At 52.3% G+C, this 15,935-nt stretch overlaps 1 protein-coding gene across 1 annotated transcript in view; it reads left to right on the top strand.

Annotated features, from left to right (window-relative positions):
* Positions 1-3,482: 3,482 nt before the first annotated feature.
* PNPLA1 (patatin like domain 1, omega-hydroxyceramide transacylase) overlaps positions 3,483-15,935 on the top strand; it is a gene marked incomplete at its 5' end in the record, with an annotated part of 39,061 nt that continues 26,608 nt past the window's right edge. The window contains one exon of the mRNA XM_081140069.1: positions 3,483-3,687. Coding sequence (XP_080996195.1) covers positions 3,483-3,687 — 205 coding nt within the window. The remainder of the gene's footprint in view (positions 3,688-15,935) is intronic.

Here is a 15,935-nt window from a genome sequence, read left to right on the forward strand (position 1 = left end):
TCAATGGCAGGGGCCTGGAGTCACCCCACCCCCTCCCAGCTCCAATGTCTTTTTAAAATAGTGTAATGTATTTTAATAGCAAACGTACAGGAACGGCACGGAAGACAGACAACGTTAAAGCATCTGCTTGCTTGTAGGACAACTCAGAAAGTATAGTGAATGGGTGGAATCTGCTGTAGGATAAAACTGCTGCAAACACCATGGAGCTGCCATCAGTAAGAAATTTACTTGTGTAAAAAAGATCCAAATGCTGCAGCCCATTGTCCAGAAAAATTCAATAGGTTTATTTATATTGTTATGAAGTCGAAATGCTGAAACTTGTTCCTGAAACATTTTGACTTGCATTAATGCTTATGTCCCCCCATTTATATTTAAAAATTCACACACAGATGAAAATGGAAAAACTGCCAATGCTTGATTTCTGTTCCCTACTTTCCACTTGCAATCATATACTTAGGTACCGTTTGACCCCATGGGAAAAAATAATCGAACTTTTGGAAGAAGAGAAATTTTTTTTTGTTTTAAAGGATGAAATGTTTTCCATCATAGTGGGTTCTTAAGCATGTATGCCACGCATGTGACGTGCTGGCTGGATGCCTGGCATAGTGGTTACACATTCGGCACGGAGAGCACACAGGTGGGTGTCTTCACAAAGGCCAACCAGACAGGCCTCACTCGCCCCTGCAGAGCACCAGCAGCTGCACTCTGGAGGGCAGATCTGTTTTAAGCCCTGAACAATTTCTTGCACCAGACGTTGGAAGGGAAGTTTGTGAATCAGAAGTTTAGAGGACTTCTAATAATGTCTCATTTCACAGAGTCCAGGGGTACCAGGCCTGTAACGATGAGGTTTCTTCACCCCTCCAGTAGAGGGCGCACCCAGCGGCTTCCTGGGTGCTTTACCCCTGTCGGCTTGCAGGCAGCCTGCTTTGAATGAGCCACAGTAGAGACCTCTGTACTTGCCCCCTTCTCCTTGGGCTGGAGCTCTGGGATTGGGAGGCAGCGCTGCCGTTCCAGCTCTGATGTCTTGCTGTCATCTCAGACTTGTCTTAAAGTTAACTCACCCTCCGTCCAGCTTCCCCAAGTCAACAGAAGGAGCCCCGCTCCTCCCAGCCCCCAGGGCATCAGCCTTGACTCACCCTGCACAGCCACCAGTTCCCTGGTCCTGCCAGCCTCTGCAGCCAGGGCTCCACTAACCTGTCTTCCCTCAGCCACCGCCCTGGCCCGGCTGCTGCATCCCTAGGAGGAGGCAGCACTGTCCTCCGTCGTCCTCCAGCCCTGGTCTCATTGCAGGGCTCTCCCGCCTGAGAACTCGCCCGCTCCTCCTGAACGGCGACAGTGGTGACAATGGCCACAGTGGCACCTTTCTGTTCCACCTCACTCCCTGGCCCACCTGCTCCAGAAGCCTTGGCCCTTCCACAGGTTGATAAGAATAGACATCCCCCATGCCAGGCGTTTTACAGCCACATCGTTAACGTTTAAACTGCTGCGCAGCATAGGTATTATTGTCCCTTTTACAGACGAGGAAGACTGAGGCCTGGAGCGGTTACAACAGGTCACACTGCCTGTAAATAGCAGAGCTGGGATTCAACCCGTGTCCGTCTGCTCCGAAGCTCACCACCCCACCAGCCCCTCCTCCGCATGGAGCTCGTGTGCTCCTTGCCCCGCAGCTTCTTCAAGTCCCGAAACCCGCAGCTCTACCGCATGGCTTCCCCGACGGCTCCAGCCCACGCTGCTCACCCTCCTCGCTCAACTTCCCGGCAGGACTCAGCTTGCACAATTCGGTGCTTAGTTACAGACCGCCGGGCTGGCTCTCTGCTTACTTTACATTTGACTGTTTTGTTCCCAAGGAGCCTGGAAGTGTCTGAGTTGAGGCATGGCACTTCACTCGTTCCTGTCCCCAAGGGTCCCCGACGCAGAGCTGGGTGTGCAAATACTTAGTGGGCCTGACCTGATTCCCCAGGACGGAGGCAGGGGCACGATGCTCCAATAGCTGAAGGGACTCCACCCTGGCACACCCCCCTCCACCCCGGCGGAGAGCCTCAGATGTCTGCGCACATGCACACACACACATGCACACACACACACTCACGCTCACATTTTCTCTGTTTGTTTACACACATTTAATCTAAAGGTCTCTTTCCAGAGGGAGCGATTCTATACCTGGAACGACCCACCCGAGAGAGAGGACTCCCTGTACGGGTCCCGGGCGTTGCCCTCCTGTGGAAATCCGCGCGGTCAGTGAGGCCTCCGCGTTGGGGGAGCTCCCGGGGCGGGTGAAGCAGGGACAGCACATCCCACGGGGCGTGGAGCTGCGCTGGCCGCTGGGGGGGTACTTGGTGTCTCAGTTCTAACCCTCGTCCTGCCTCTGGGGGGCCTGGGGACGGGCAGAGTGGGGGGATTGCTGTGAAATGTTCAGGTTGCCAGGAAGACTCCCCTCTCCAGCGCCACGCACACAGCTCCAGAGGGGGCGCGAAGGGTGTCCCCTGGCACTACCCTGGTCGCCGTGCACCACCTCCCTACCCTCTGGGCTTCCAAAGTCTCTGTCCTGATCCCGATGCCCCCATGTCTGTCCTCTCAGGCTGCTCGTTCTTGGGGCTAAATGGTGCCATCTGGAGCTTCCCATCCCACAGCTGGAAGAAGGGTGTCCAGCCGGAAGCCTTGAACACTCAGAGTGTTTAGGGCTCAGGCTGATTTTGCCCGGACACCCCGAGGCAGCGTGAAGGTGGGGAGCTGGGTGCGAGGCTGCTGATGAAGGGTCGATGTGGCAGTGACAGCGAGAGGCCGCGGGTGGGGCCCGAAGCCCGGCTCCTCTCACTTTAGGATTTCGCCCGGGGCCGGTCCCAACACGTGAACAGAGCCTAAGCCAAGGGAAGCCTCTGTAGGAACAAATAAAAACAATTGTGCAACACACCGCACGGCGCCTGGAGAAGGAGCCCGGGGAGGGCGTGGAGGTGGGGGCGTGGGTGGTGGGAGCGTGTCCCCTCAGAGACCAGAGCCAACCTGCCAGGCCTGCCCCGTGGGGAGGGGCCCCCGCCCGGCCCCCGCCCTCCCCCTCCGGGAGGGACGCCAGCCTTTCTTCCTTCGCTGCCGCAGCGCCTGCGGGGAGAGGCCCTCTGATACCCATCGCGGGAGTTTTGCAACTCAGCCTGCGAAGCCTGCTGGCTCTGGGCTCCAGCTGAGCGTGCCCGCCTCCGTGGGCCTGGCCCTGCGTGGCAGCTCCAGTGCCCCTAGGTGTCCCGGGCCGGCAGGGGGCTGAGGACTCTGCGGAGATGAACCCAGCCACGCGATGACACCCAGGGACCCGAGGGACCAGACACAGCTCACACAGCTGGGCGGAGCTCAGCAGGCCCAGGCACCCCGGGCCCGCCGGCCACGGCCCCGGTCCCAGCCCCGGCTCCGGCTGGCAGCGAAGCTGGGCGGCCAGCTCGGGCGGGCCGGCACTGAGGGGTGACTCCTGCCCCCCCCGGGGGCCCCGGGCTGAGATGGAAGAACAGGTGTTCAAGGGGGACCCGGACACCCCTCATTCCATCTCCTTCTCGGGCAGCGGCTTCCTCTCCTTCTACCAGGCTGGGGCCGTGGATGCCCTGCGGGACCTGGCCCCGCGGATGCTGGACACGGCCCATCGCTTCGCGGGGACGTCGGCGGGCGCGGTGATCGCTGCCCTGGTCATCTGCGGGATTGAGATGGGTAAGGCCTTTGTTCTGGGCGCCCGAGCCTCTGGGGGAGTCCCCAAAGCCGAGCCTCAGGGATGCTTTTGGGAGCAAAGCCAGGACTTCTGGGAGACAGGAGAGGATGAGGCGGCGCAATGGGGTGTTGGGCAGCTGCGACTTTTGAGGCTGGGGTCTGCCAGGTGTACCGTCCCTGACCCTCCGTGTGAACTGGGGCCCATCTCTCTCTCCCTCAGCGCTCTTCTTGCCCGTGATGCCCGTCTCCCCCAGTTTAAGGCAGGATCTCCAGCACACATCCTGGCCCGGGAAGTTACCCCGAGGCACAGTCAGACCTGGGAGGGAAGGGTTCCCCTGCCTGGCTGCATGTAAAATGCAGACATCCTTGGGAAGGGCTGTACTTCTGTCTGTATCCCCTCGGTGGGGATGGACCTGTCAGACCTGCTTCCAGGCGCCTGGAGAGGTGGAAGCCTGGAGCCGAGGGGAGGGGTGGATGCAGGGGCAGGATGGGGAGGAACTGGGAAGGAATGTGGAAGCTCTCACTCACCCCTGCCCTGCCAGCCCAGGGGCCCCAGACAGAAGGACGGGCCACACCACTGACCCAGAGGGCAGAGGGGCCATGCGTGCAGGGGGGTGGACACGTTCCTAGCAGCCCCAGACAGCAGGCCCAGACCTGGCACTAAAGAGGCCCAGAGTCCATCCACATGGGCCATCTAGGGCTCATTTATTTATTTACTTCACTGCTGTTCTGTGCCCAGCTCTGTTCCAGGCACAGGGGACAAATCCCTGTCCTCATGGAGCAGAAATTCTAGGGAGAGGAGACATAATTGTTTATAATAAACAACCAAACAAGTAACCTTGTGATATCACATCAGGAAGTTCAAGATCTATGAATAAAATTATAGCAGGAAAAAGTCAGAGAATAAAGTGGGGACTGTCTTAGAAAGGGTGGTCAGGGAAGCCCTCCTGGAGGAGGTGACATTCAAACGGAGACCTGAGTGAAGTGAGAGAAGAAGCCATTTGAAGATCAGGAAGGAAAGAATGTTCTAGATGGAGGAGCAGCCAGGGAGCCAGGGAGGCTGGGGAGTGGTGAGTGAGGAGGAGGGCATGGGAATAAAGCTGGAGAGGCCAGCAAGGGCCAGATCACATGGGGCCTGTAGCCAGAGTGCAAGCTCCGATTCCTTCTCAGAGGTGAGGGCACAGACAGGCTGCGAGGGAGGCAATGTGGGGGCAGCGAAGGGCACCCCCCCCCCCGTGGGTTGGATCCCAGCCCTGCCATTTCACAATGTGGACCTGGGGCAAATTACTGAATTCTCCGTGCCTCAGTTTCTGCATCCGTAAGGTGGAGATTTTACCTAACTACCAGAGCGGAACCAAGGAAGCTATGTTAGGTCTGGGCAGGGGATGAGCAGGGCAGGCGGAGGGTGGTGGGGGCGCTGAGAAGCAATTGGGCGACTGGATTCAGGATGTAATTTGCAGGGAGAGCCAGTGAGGCTGGCTGAGGGGCCAGCGTGTGAGGAGGAGATGCCACCGGGTTCCTTCCTGCCGGGGACCTCTGTGCTGGGTGGGAGGTCTCTGTCTCTGCTTTAAAGAATAATACTAATGCCTGTTCATTGAGTACCTCTTATGTGCAAAGTTAATTTTTCTTTTAAATATTTCACATGCAATAAACATATTCTTTCTCACTGTGCAAAACTCAAGCAATGCCAAAGTGTATAGAGCAAAAGTATATAGAGTAAAAAAATTCTCCGCTGACCCCTGCCTCCACCCCACCCCACCCAATCCCACTCGCCCTCCTGTAACCAGGGCTAAGGGCTCTGCCTGGATCCTTCTAGATCTTTCTTTACACACAGAATCCTCTGTGAATATGGCAGTTAATGCTTCAGTCACCCAGTGGACCCTAGGACAGGCCTTCGGACAGGGGCTGGGGAAGCCACCACTCCCTGACCTGGACTCGCAGAATTCCTGCCCTGGGACTTAGCTTTTTCTCTTTAATTTGCCTCTGGATTCACTCCTTTTCTGGGTGTCTGTATCGCTCACCTGCTCCACTGCCTCCACCTTCCTCATGTCATATTTCAACTTCTTAAAATAACCATTGGAGAGAATCAATGGTGTCTACATCCTCTGGCATTCAAGGACTTCTCAGAATTAATTCAGTTCAATCAATTCCATAAATATTGCCCAAAACCCACTTGGCCAGGCTGTGACAGGCCTGGACAGCAGGGGAGAGGAACTGAACCCCGTGAGAGGGACACCTGGCTGCAGGGGAGACCAGAGACTCCCTCGTGTGCTGCCCGTGATTAGGAGGGAAGCCCAGGGGAGGGCGAGATGCAGGTGGGATCCACTCTTTTCACTCAGCTGCTTGTTCACAAGGGGCACCCGCTCACTCCAGCCTACTTCATTAGTTTACCTGCAGTTTGATTTACTGCCAATCAGCACTTCCTTTATGTCAGGCACAGTTCTAAGTCTGGGATATTAACTCATTCGGTCCTCACAACAACCCTCTGAGGCAAAACTATTATTATCTCCATTTTACAGAGGAGGAAACTGAGTCACAGAAAGCTTAAATCACTTGCCTACGGTCAGACAAACAGTACTTGGTAAAGCTGGGATTTGAACCCCATCTGGCCAGAGGCTCCACAATCACCCTGTAAACCACTCTGCTTCTTGACCAAGCGGTGTCAGGGTGCAGAGGCTGGTTGTGTAAACAGCGAGGTCAGGGAAGCCTCTCTGAGCAGGCAGAATCTGCACTCAGACCTGGGGAGGTATTCTCTACTCAAAGGGACAGTGGCTTGTATAACATCTGTCATCAGTTAGAAGCACAAGAACCAGGACTCGGTCTCCTGTCTTCGAGGCTCCTTACCTCTTTCAGTATATATTCCATTAGACTCTCTCGTGGTTCACGTAGCCACTCTATGGATGGACACCACCCGTCTCTGTTGTTACAAACAACACCGCAGTGAGCGCCCGCGTCTGCGTCTGCCGTGCCCACTGGAATGTTCCCCTTGGGTGTGCATCGCATTAACTGTACTGGACTTGGCGTAATTACTCTCCAAAGTGGTTGCACCGATTTAACCACTAATCTCCCCACAACGTCATCAACCCTTGGTACTGCCAGACTGCAAAGTTTTAATTCAATTTAATGAATGTAAATGATGTCTCACTTCATTCAGTCTGCGTACCCTGGTTACTAGTGAGGTTAAGCATCTCTGCGTATATTGATCACTTGTGTTTCCTCTTCTGCAACTTGCCTGCTCGTGACCTGGTTTTTTTCTACGGAGTTAGCTTTTTCTCTTTAATTTGTAGATGTTCTTTCCGTAGCCTGGACACTAATCATTGGTCGGTTAGGGACACTGCAGCTATCTGATTCCACCCCATGGGTGGTTGTTATTTTGATTAGGATGTCTCTTGTCATTCGGAAAATCTTAATTCTAATGAGTCAGCTGTAGCAATCATTTCCTCTTACAATTTGTGTTTTTAAAATATCTTTACTTTGTTACCATGATCTCTTCTATATTTTCTTTCAAAGATTTTAAAGTTTTGCTCTTTTGTATTTCGGTTAATCCGGCTGGGATTTATTTTGTGGCTAGTTTGAGGTAGAAATTCATGTTTTCAGTGATTTTGCCATGTGCCAAGCTAACCAGTAGCCAGCCCTTTGTGCTCTCGTTGGACGTGCCTCTGGCCCATCCGAGTTCCCGGGTCCTCAAGAGGTGCCCAGGAAGCCTCCCCCCCCTCCCTGGCGGCCGTGTCCCCTCCGCGCGTGTCACGCCGCTTTGATCCCAGAGCCTTAGGTAGCACATCACACGCGGCGACCCCGCTCCCCTCTTCCAGCTTCTTCTTCAGACACTGCCCTATGGTTGACCCTCTCCTCCCATAGGAAAAGCTCTGTTGGGCTTTTGATTGAAATGATATCTTTCCATTTATAAACATAGTTTCTCTATTTCTTCTGGCCTTTTTTGTCCTTCGATGAAGATTTTGTTGGTCTTTGATTAGATATGTTAGTGTTTGTTGCTATGGGAAATGGGATCTTTTTTCTCCGGCATCTTCCAATCTAATTGATTATTGCTGATAGAAAGAATGTTGACTCTTTTGCATATTAATTTCGTTTTGAGCAACCTTGCTGAACTTCTTAATAGTTCTAAAAGTTTGTTGGTAGGTTATCTCATATTTTATGTGTAAACAATCACACTGCCTGCCTATAACCAGAGGCTTGTCTCTTTTTAACAAGATTCTTCAACACACGGGTCGCAAGGCCTCTCTCCCCTTGTTCCCGGCCTGGGCCGTCCTGTCCCCAGACTGTTTTGCTCCGTGAAAGCCGAGGCGTGTGCCTCGCTCCGTGACAGGGCCGATCCGGGGGCGTGGGAAAGTGTTGGTACAAACACGCAGTGCCTGGTTTCTATTAGGGATGCGGTAAACATGTGTTCCCTCATTCATCCATCCAAAGTCCAGCCAACGAGCGGCGCTCTCCATGACAACCGGTGGGGAATTCAGGATTTCCAATCTGGGCAGAGGAGGGGTGGGTATGTATGCAATTTTGAAAAATAATTTTTTCTTATTCCAGAAAGGGGATTTGGTGGACTTAAAACCCCAGTCCCAGTTAAGCTACTATTTGTCATTGTCCCGTCTATAAAAACTGCATAGCAAGCCACTCATTCCTTCATTCAACAAGTGTTTGTTGAGCATACAGTACAGAGATACAATACAAAATGCAACTCTGTCCTCAAGGAGCTTCCATCCTACTCAAACTCAAAGGCAGCCAGGTAATCATAATCCAAGAAAGTTCCAACTGAATGTGAGAAAATTAGAAGGCGCAGGAGTGCAGAGGGAGGGAGCAAAAGCCTCCAATCACGGAAGGCCTCATGGAAGTGGCATTTGAGCTGGTGCCTGAAAGGTGAGTAGGCATCTGACAGGCAGCAACAGGTTGGGCAGGCGCCTTGGCTTCTGGCGAGGACGGCATGACCACAGTCACGCAGCGGGAATGCGAAGCCTGCAGAGGGCGTGAGGAGTGCGGGCCCACCGGCGTCGGGGTTGGCGTGGAGAGTTCGGTGATAGAATACTTACTGTACTCTGTGCCATAATTTTGATACTCTCTTCTAGTCCTTAAAAAAAAAAAAAGAACTTCATTACATCAGAGGTCCTCGATCTCGACTGCACATCCAAATCAACTGGGGAGCTTTAAAATGTTCATTGCCCAGGCTTCTCCCCAGACAAGTTAAATCAGGAGCTCCGGGGGCACCCGGGGAATTTCAATGAGCAGCCGTGGCTGAGAGACCCAGTGCCCTCTGGAAAACTGGGGAGCAGCACCTCCTACGATGCCATGAGTGTGACCAGGCAGTGGAAACGGGCAGGCATTTCATGGAAAACTGTAACTGCCCCTCGCAGGCCTGGACTAGCGAACCCTGTACCTGACTGCTCGTGGGGAATGGCTCTTTCCAGGGCGGGGAGAAAGCTTCACTACGGTGGCTTAGGCTGGACTGGTTTTCTGTGAAGGCCTCTGGCTGGGCCATAGATGAGGAATGCTGACCCTGGTTAGGGGCTGGCCCCTCTCTCCCCCTTGGCCGATCCCCACACCCAGCCCACTTTTCAGAGCAGGGCTGAAGGCCTGGCCCGCAGCCTCCCCTGGTTGCTTTTCTCCCCCCTCACCCTGCTTTTTCTTTTTCTTTTTTAAACTTTCAAAACCGCTGTTTGAGATATAATTCACACACCATACAATTCACCATGTGAAGCATATAATTCAATGGCTTTTAATATATTCACAAAGTTGTCCATTCCAACATCACAATCATTTATACAACATTTTAATTATCCCTCAAAGGGACCCCGTACCCCTTGGCTGTCACCCCTCAATCCCTCCATTCCCCCAGCTCCTGGCAGCGCTCATGCACTCTCTGTCTCTGTCCGTTTGCCTCTGGGGACACTGCCTGTGAATGGGACCTGCACCATGTGGCCTTCCCGCCTGACTTCCCGCTCAGCAGGTTACCCGGGCTCGTCCAAGAGGCAGCGCGTGGCGGGGCTCACCCCTTGTTGCCAAGCAGCACTCCTGCGTGGGTAGGCCGCATTTTATTCACCCACTCGTCACATGAGGGACATCCGGGCTATTACGAAGAGTGCTGCTTTGAACATTTACGTACATTTAAAAAACCTTTTAATGGGAATAGTTTAAACACGTTGGAAAGAATAACATAATGAACCTCCCAGAACCCATCATCTAACTTCGACAATTGTCAGCATTTACTTATTGGCTTTCATCCTGCTTTGTTTTGTTTTTTATATTTTGTATTTGGAAATCATTTTAAACTCCCACAGAAGGTGCGTGCAGGCCCCCTGGCTTTGTTCTGGCAGCAGCCCCGGCGTGTGTATCTCTCTGCGGATGAGGACTGTGAGTCTGAAGCCAGAGAGCCCGGGGGCGGGCTGGGTGACCTCACGGCTCAGGACAGGATGGGCTGAGTGAGGCGAACGACCAAGGGACTGAGCTGACTTTCCGCTGAGCTCATCAGGTGACTTTGTGTCGACCTCTAACAGTAATTCTTTTCCAAGACCTCTCACGCTGCCTTCTCAGCAATGCCAACCTCAGCCTCCCCCGACAAACCCCCAAACCACCAAACCATTAGGAAAAGGGTGGGCTGCGGGTTAGGGCTAGACGGGGAGCTCTCCTCTCACCTGCGCAGTCGTCTCAGGCTGTGTCCTATCTCTGAGCCTTTGCTCCAACCTTCCCTCCCCAGGATGCTGTTCCCTTTCTCCCCTCCCTCTGTTACCTGTCCCCATCCTCCAAGGCCAAACTCGGATGTCACCCTTTCTGAGAGTCTCCCCTGATTCCCAGCAGGCCCTAAATCCTTGGCACTCCCACAGCCTCAGAGACCAGGGTCCCCGTGAAAAAGAGCACTGACTAGGAAGCAGGCTGCTGAGAACAAAGGCTACAAAGTGCCCTACGGTCAGATTTCGAGCCTAGCTTCGCACACAGCCTTCTCACGTGACCTTTCAGTAAGGAGGGCCGTGGAGTTCAGACCAAGCTGGGCCTGGGAAGCCACTCAGCAGTGAGTGACCTTGAGCAAGGTGCCCTGAGCCTCAGCTCAGCCACTGCGCAGAGTGAGAGAGGAATGCCCCCCTCCCCCTGCCTGTGGCTGGTTCTGGGGATCAGCAGTGGCCCCTGTGAATGAACTTTGCATGCTAAGGGGTTGACATTATAGTTGCATTGGCTGGGATAGCAGAGGTTTCAACAGGACAGAAGAACACTGCTCACTCATGTGGCCTTTGTACCCCAGCCCCCCAAAGCTGTGTGGTGGCTCCACAGAGTTAGGACCCAGGTTCCTTCCATCCTGTTGCTCAGTCCAAGAGGACTCCCGGTCATGTCTGCATTCCAGCTAGTCGGAGAGGGGGAAGGGGAGGGCACGCCTCTTTCCTTTAAGGGCAGGCCTTGGAGGTGACACACATCACGTCACCTTACATCCCATGGATCAGAACTTAGTCACATGGCCACACCTGACTGCAGGGGAGGCTGAGAAATGTAGACTTTATTTTGGCGGACCATGTGTCCAGCTAAAAATTGGAGGTTCAATTACTAAGGAAGAAGGAAAGAGTGGATAGTGGGGATGACTAGCAGGCTCTGCCATGATACCATAAGTGGTGATATGATGGTGATGGAGACTCTCTGCCATGACTCCATAACCATAAGGTCAAGTCCAGTCTGTTGGCTGGGGAGGGGCTGAGCTCTGAACCATCAGGAGGCTGCCCCAGTCCTGCAGGGGGCCTGGGCAGTGGGCTACAGCACCCATGGTGTCCCCTACTTCTAATGACCTCCTGATTTCTTTTCCTCCCAAGAACCTTCCCATTTTGCCCCACTGATGTCTTTCTGTGATCTCTCGTTTGCCTGCAGAATCTGCCCGCCTGCTCAGCACTTGCTGCTGTGCTGTCCTAATTGCTTCAGACATCGTTTCTCTTTTCATCAACTAGATTGGCTGAGCTATCTGAGATCTTATGGGTCTCATGGCTCCCACAAATTGCTCTTTAAGTAAGAGTGGCTTGCTAAACTCCTGACAATTGCTGGCTGTTGGCAGGCATGCCACTCAGCGTGTCTTTGCCATTTCTATTTTGGGGTTTACCTGGCTCTTAGGTAATTTTCTGCAGTTACGGGTATGACATGTAATACTAGAGTGTCATAGAAGGAAGGTCAGTGAGTCCAACTCCTTTGTTTTACAAATAATTGTATTTAGTCTTTGGGAGAGGAAGTGACTAGTTGGGGGTGGGACTCACTTAGGTGGCTGGTTTCCAAACTGAGTTCCGAGGAGCCCCAAGGTTCTATGGGGTTCGGAGGGGAAGGAGCAGGGGAACAGGGAGAGGACACACATGGAACCCCTGGGGACAGCAAGTATAGCCGGGCTATTGTCCATCTTATAATGGTTTTTTCCTTAAAATTTCATTTAAAGAACGTGTTCCAGTGATTTTTTTTTTCCCAATCCTCACCCTAGGATATTTTTTCCATTGCTTTTCAGAGAGAGTGGAAGGGAGAGAGAGAGAGGGAGAGAGAAACATCGATGTGAGAGAGGCACATAGATTGGATGCCTCCTGCACGCACCCCAACCAGGTCTGGGGCTTGAGCCTGCAGCCGAGGTACATGCAAACCCGGAGCCCTTCAGTGTGCAGGCCAGCGCTTACCCACTGAGCCAAACCAGCTAGGGCTTTTTCTTTTTTTAAAAATTAGACAGCCACTGTTTGCCCAGTCCCCTCAATATGCAGATAAAGAAGCAGAGGACCAGACTGTGGCTGAATTACAAAGGTGAACTGGACCACTCCATTCGTTCATTTTAGGTCCTGGGGATCCAGCAGCGAAAAGACAGCTGTCTGCCCTCGTGGAGCTGACATTCTCTTTGTGAAATCAGCCATAAGTATCCAAACACACAGAGAAGGGTCAGCTGCTCACAGGAAGAAATGAGCAGGACAAGGGCACAGGGATGAGTAAAGGGTGACGTTTCAGGTGGGCTGTTGGGGGAGCCTCTCTGAGGCGGAAGGAGGGGGGAAAGCCAGGTGTGTTCCTCGAGAAGCGTGTTCAGGCTGAGAGACCGGCAGGTGCAAGGGCCCTGTGGCACAGATGTGCTTGCCTTGTCGGAAAGGGAGGCAGCTGTCCTTCTGGATAGGAGCTGGGCTTCTACAGGACCTTGCAAAGCACATGATAGGGCCAGGGAGCAGTGGGGCCCTACTGCTCAAATGTGGGCACAGCAGGACCCAGCAGGACTTCTCCTCTGGAGACTGAGGACGCCACAGGTGTTTTGTCTGCACCAAGCACCTGGGCGCTGCCTTAGGCAACTCCTGCGTCCCAGCGACCGCAGGCTCCCTGGGCCCCAGAGCCAAGGGCAGCTGAATTATTATCATTGGCAGGTGGCTCAGGTGTGTCCGGGCAGTGGGCCCATTGGGACTCAGGAGCCAGTGCTGGGAGGACAAGACTACCTCTGTGAGAACCTTGGCTCTGGTCATTCTTTGCCTCTGTCACCCACGTGCCTGTCTTTGTCACTCAGTCAAGGAATTAGACACCCAAGGTTGGTGGAGACCACAGCTCCTGCTCCTGGTCTGACAACCACACATCAGTTTTCTCCCCATGGCACTGATTCTATTCCTTCTCTTCCTTCTTGCGAGTTCAGCATGACTCACAAATTTATTTTATTTTATTTTATTTTATTTTTTATTATTTTATCAGGCTATTAGTCGTTACTGTTGTTCCTGAGCTGAGGAGGCTCCTTTTCAGTTTAGCTATATTGCTGGAGCTGAGAGTCTCTCCGAAGTTCTTTAAGACATAATGTAAACCCCCATTTCTTGTTGCAGAGATGTGTCTGTGTGTCGTCCAGACAAAGCCTGGAGTTCAGTCCTGGCTGCTGGGTGCACTTTCAGAATCAAAATGTCATCAAAAATCATCCCCAGAGTCAATTTGCCTGAGACAGCAGCATTTTCTGTTAAAAGATCTCTGCTCTGAGTCACATCTTAGAGCCACGCTAATAATAGCTATTTATCCAGCACTTACAATGTGCAGGCGCGGCGCTCAATGCACAGCACGAGTCCTTTACCTTAACCCTCTCCCAACGCCATGAAGTAGATACTGTATTTATACCTGTTTATACCCAAGGAGAAAACAGGTATTGACAGCGATTAGGTCGCTTTCCCAGGTTTCTACAACAGAGCCCAGCTGGGCTCTCGCTTAGTCTCCGCGTCTACACCTTTCCCAGTCGTGACTTAGAGGTGGCTGTGAAGCAGCACGGCCGTTTCCCAGCCAAACTCCATGGGGCAGGCAATCAGCTGCACATCGGTTAAGAAAGTAAGGTCAAATGGTGTGATATGTGCGAAAAAGACTTTTTATAACATGCTATAGAAATGCTGTAACTCCCACGGCCATGTTGGAATCAGTGTCTTTCAATCCGAAGTTACTTGCGTTTCACACGTTTAGCCTCTTCAACCAAGGGGGTAAAGATTTTACTTCCCCCAAAAATCCTTTAGACTCTTAAGTAGAAGAGACTCGAAGGGGAAAGCTGGCAAAGCTCTGAATGTGTTGGTCGCACGGTAGGAACATCTGACTATTTGGAAAGCGTCTCATGCAGGTGACAAACGTGGGCCCATCCCCACCATCAGCAGGCGCCACTGAGCCCCGGCTGAGTGGCGGGCACTGGGTGTCTGACGGCTGTGGTCAGTCTGTTTTGTCACTTTTCTTGTTATTCTGGAATAACGTTAGATTTAGGAAAAAGTTGCTGAGATGGTACAGATAGTTCCATATATCCTTCAGCCAGGTTCCCCTAATGTTAGCATCTTACATAACCACAGTACACTTGTCAACACTGAGACATCCACGTTACTATTAACTAGAGAGTCACCAGTTTGTCTACTAATGTCCTTTTTCTGTCCCAGAATCCAGTCCAGGGTCCTGTACTGCATTTGCTAGGTCCATTCTTAAACCAGCTCACGCAGAGAGCATTAAAATAATGTTGTTTTCTTTGCTTCATTTTGGGATCAAATTCAGCAGACAGCTGAGCTGCATTTCCAATGGTGCAGGGAAAACAGGCAAACAAGCAATAAACAAACCTCCCATTCAAGTTGGGAGTTGACCCACCGATCCTGAGGGTAACCCAACCCTGTCCTGTGAGACCACCGCACAGGAGAGACTCTCCGCCTCAGCCCCAGCTCAGGCTCTGTCCATCTGTGCGCAAAAAGAGTTAGGACCAGGCCGGACAGAGCAAACTGCCCCAAGAACAGCCCCAAGGCCGGCCGAGTCACTGAACACCCACCTTCCTCACCATTAGTAGGAAAGATTCCCATCAGCCTGGTAGAGAAGACACCCTTTGATCTCCTCCATTCATTCATTTAAAAAAATATTCAGTATTAATTTATTCAGCAAACATTTATTAAGTGCCTATAGTGTGCCAGGTAGTGAATTAAATGCTAGGGACATAATGGGGAACAAAAATGGGGGGTAATGGGGAAGAAATAGTCCCTGCCTACGGAACATTAAATAGGTAATTTATTCATTCTTTTTGTTGTTGTTAATTCTCACCCAAGTATTTTTCCCACTGATTTTTAGAGAGAGTGGAGGGGAGGGAGGGAGGGAGGGAGGGAGGGAGGGAGGGAGGGAGGGAGGGAGGGAGAGAGAAACATCGATGTGAGAGAGACACATCAGTTGGTTGCCTCCTGCAAGCACTCTCATTGGGGCCAGGGATGGAACCTGCAACCCAGGTACAGGCCCTTGATAAGGAATCGAACCCTTGGCCCTTTGGTGTGCAGCTGATGCTCTAACCACTGAGCACACCGGCCAGGGAGTTAATTTATTCATTCTTGAATACTTACTAAGTGTTCGACACAGAGCTAGGCAATAGCAGGGGAGAAGGGTGTTCCTGATACAGGCCCTGTCTTCAAGGAGTGCAGCTGGCCAGAGAGCCTGAGGGAACTGGTACAGACAGTAGGGGGAGAGAGAGCTAACAGCGGAGTGATCAGGGAAGGCTTCCAGGAGGAGGCCCAGATCTTAAGCTGGGCTTTAGGGTGAGGTCTGCATAGATGGTTTTTAAAAAAAGTGTGAGCATTGGGTAGAAAAGCAGGATTGTGCACTGTGTGTTTACTATGAAAGGAGAGACTGACCTGGCTTGAGAGGGGCTTTGGGTTGGGGGTAGAGGAGCATATGTTTAAAGATGTGATTTGGTTCTGTTACTCTAAAGCAGGGCTGGGGAACCTTTTTTTGTTAAAATATATCTTTATTAATTCCAGAGAGAGATAGAAACATCAATGATGAGAGAGTCACTGATC

This window comes from Miniopterus schreibersii, assembly GCF_964146895.1.
Source record: "Miniopterus schreibersii genome assembly, chromosome: 6".
NCBI classification, from domain to species: Eukaryota; Metazoa; Chordata; class Mammalia; order Chiroptera; family Miniopteridae; genus Miniopterus; species Miniopterus schreibersii.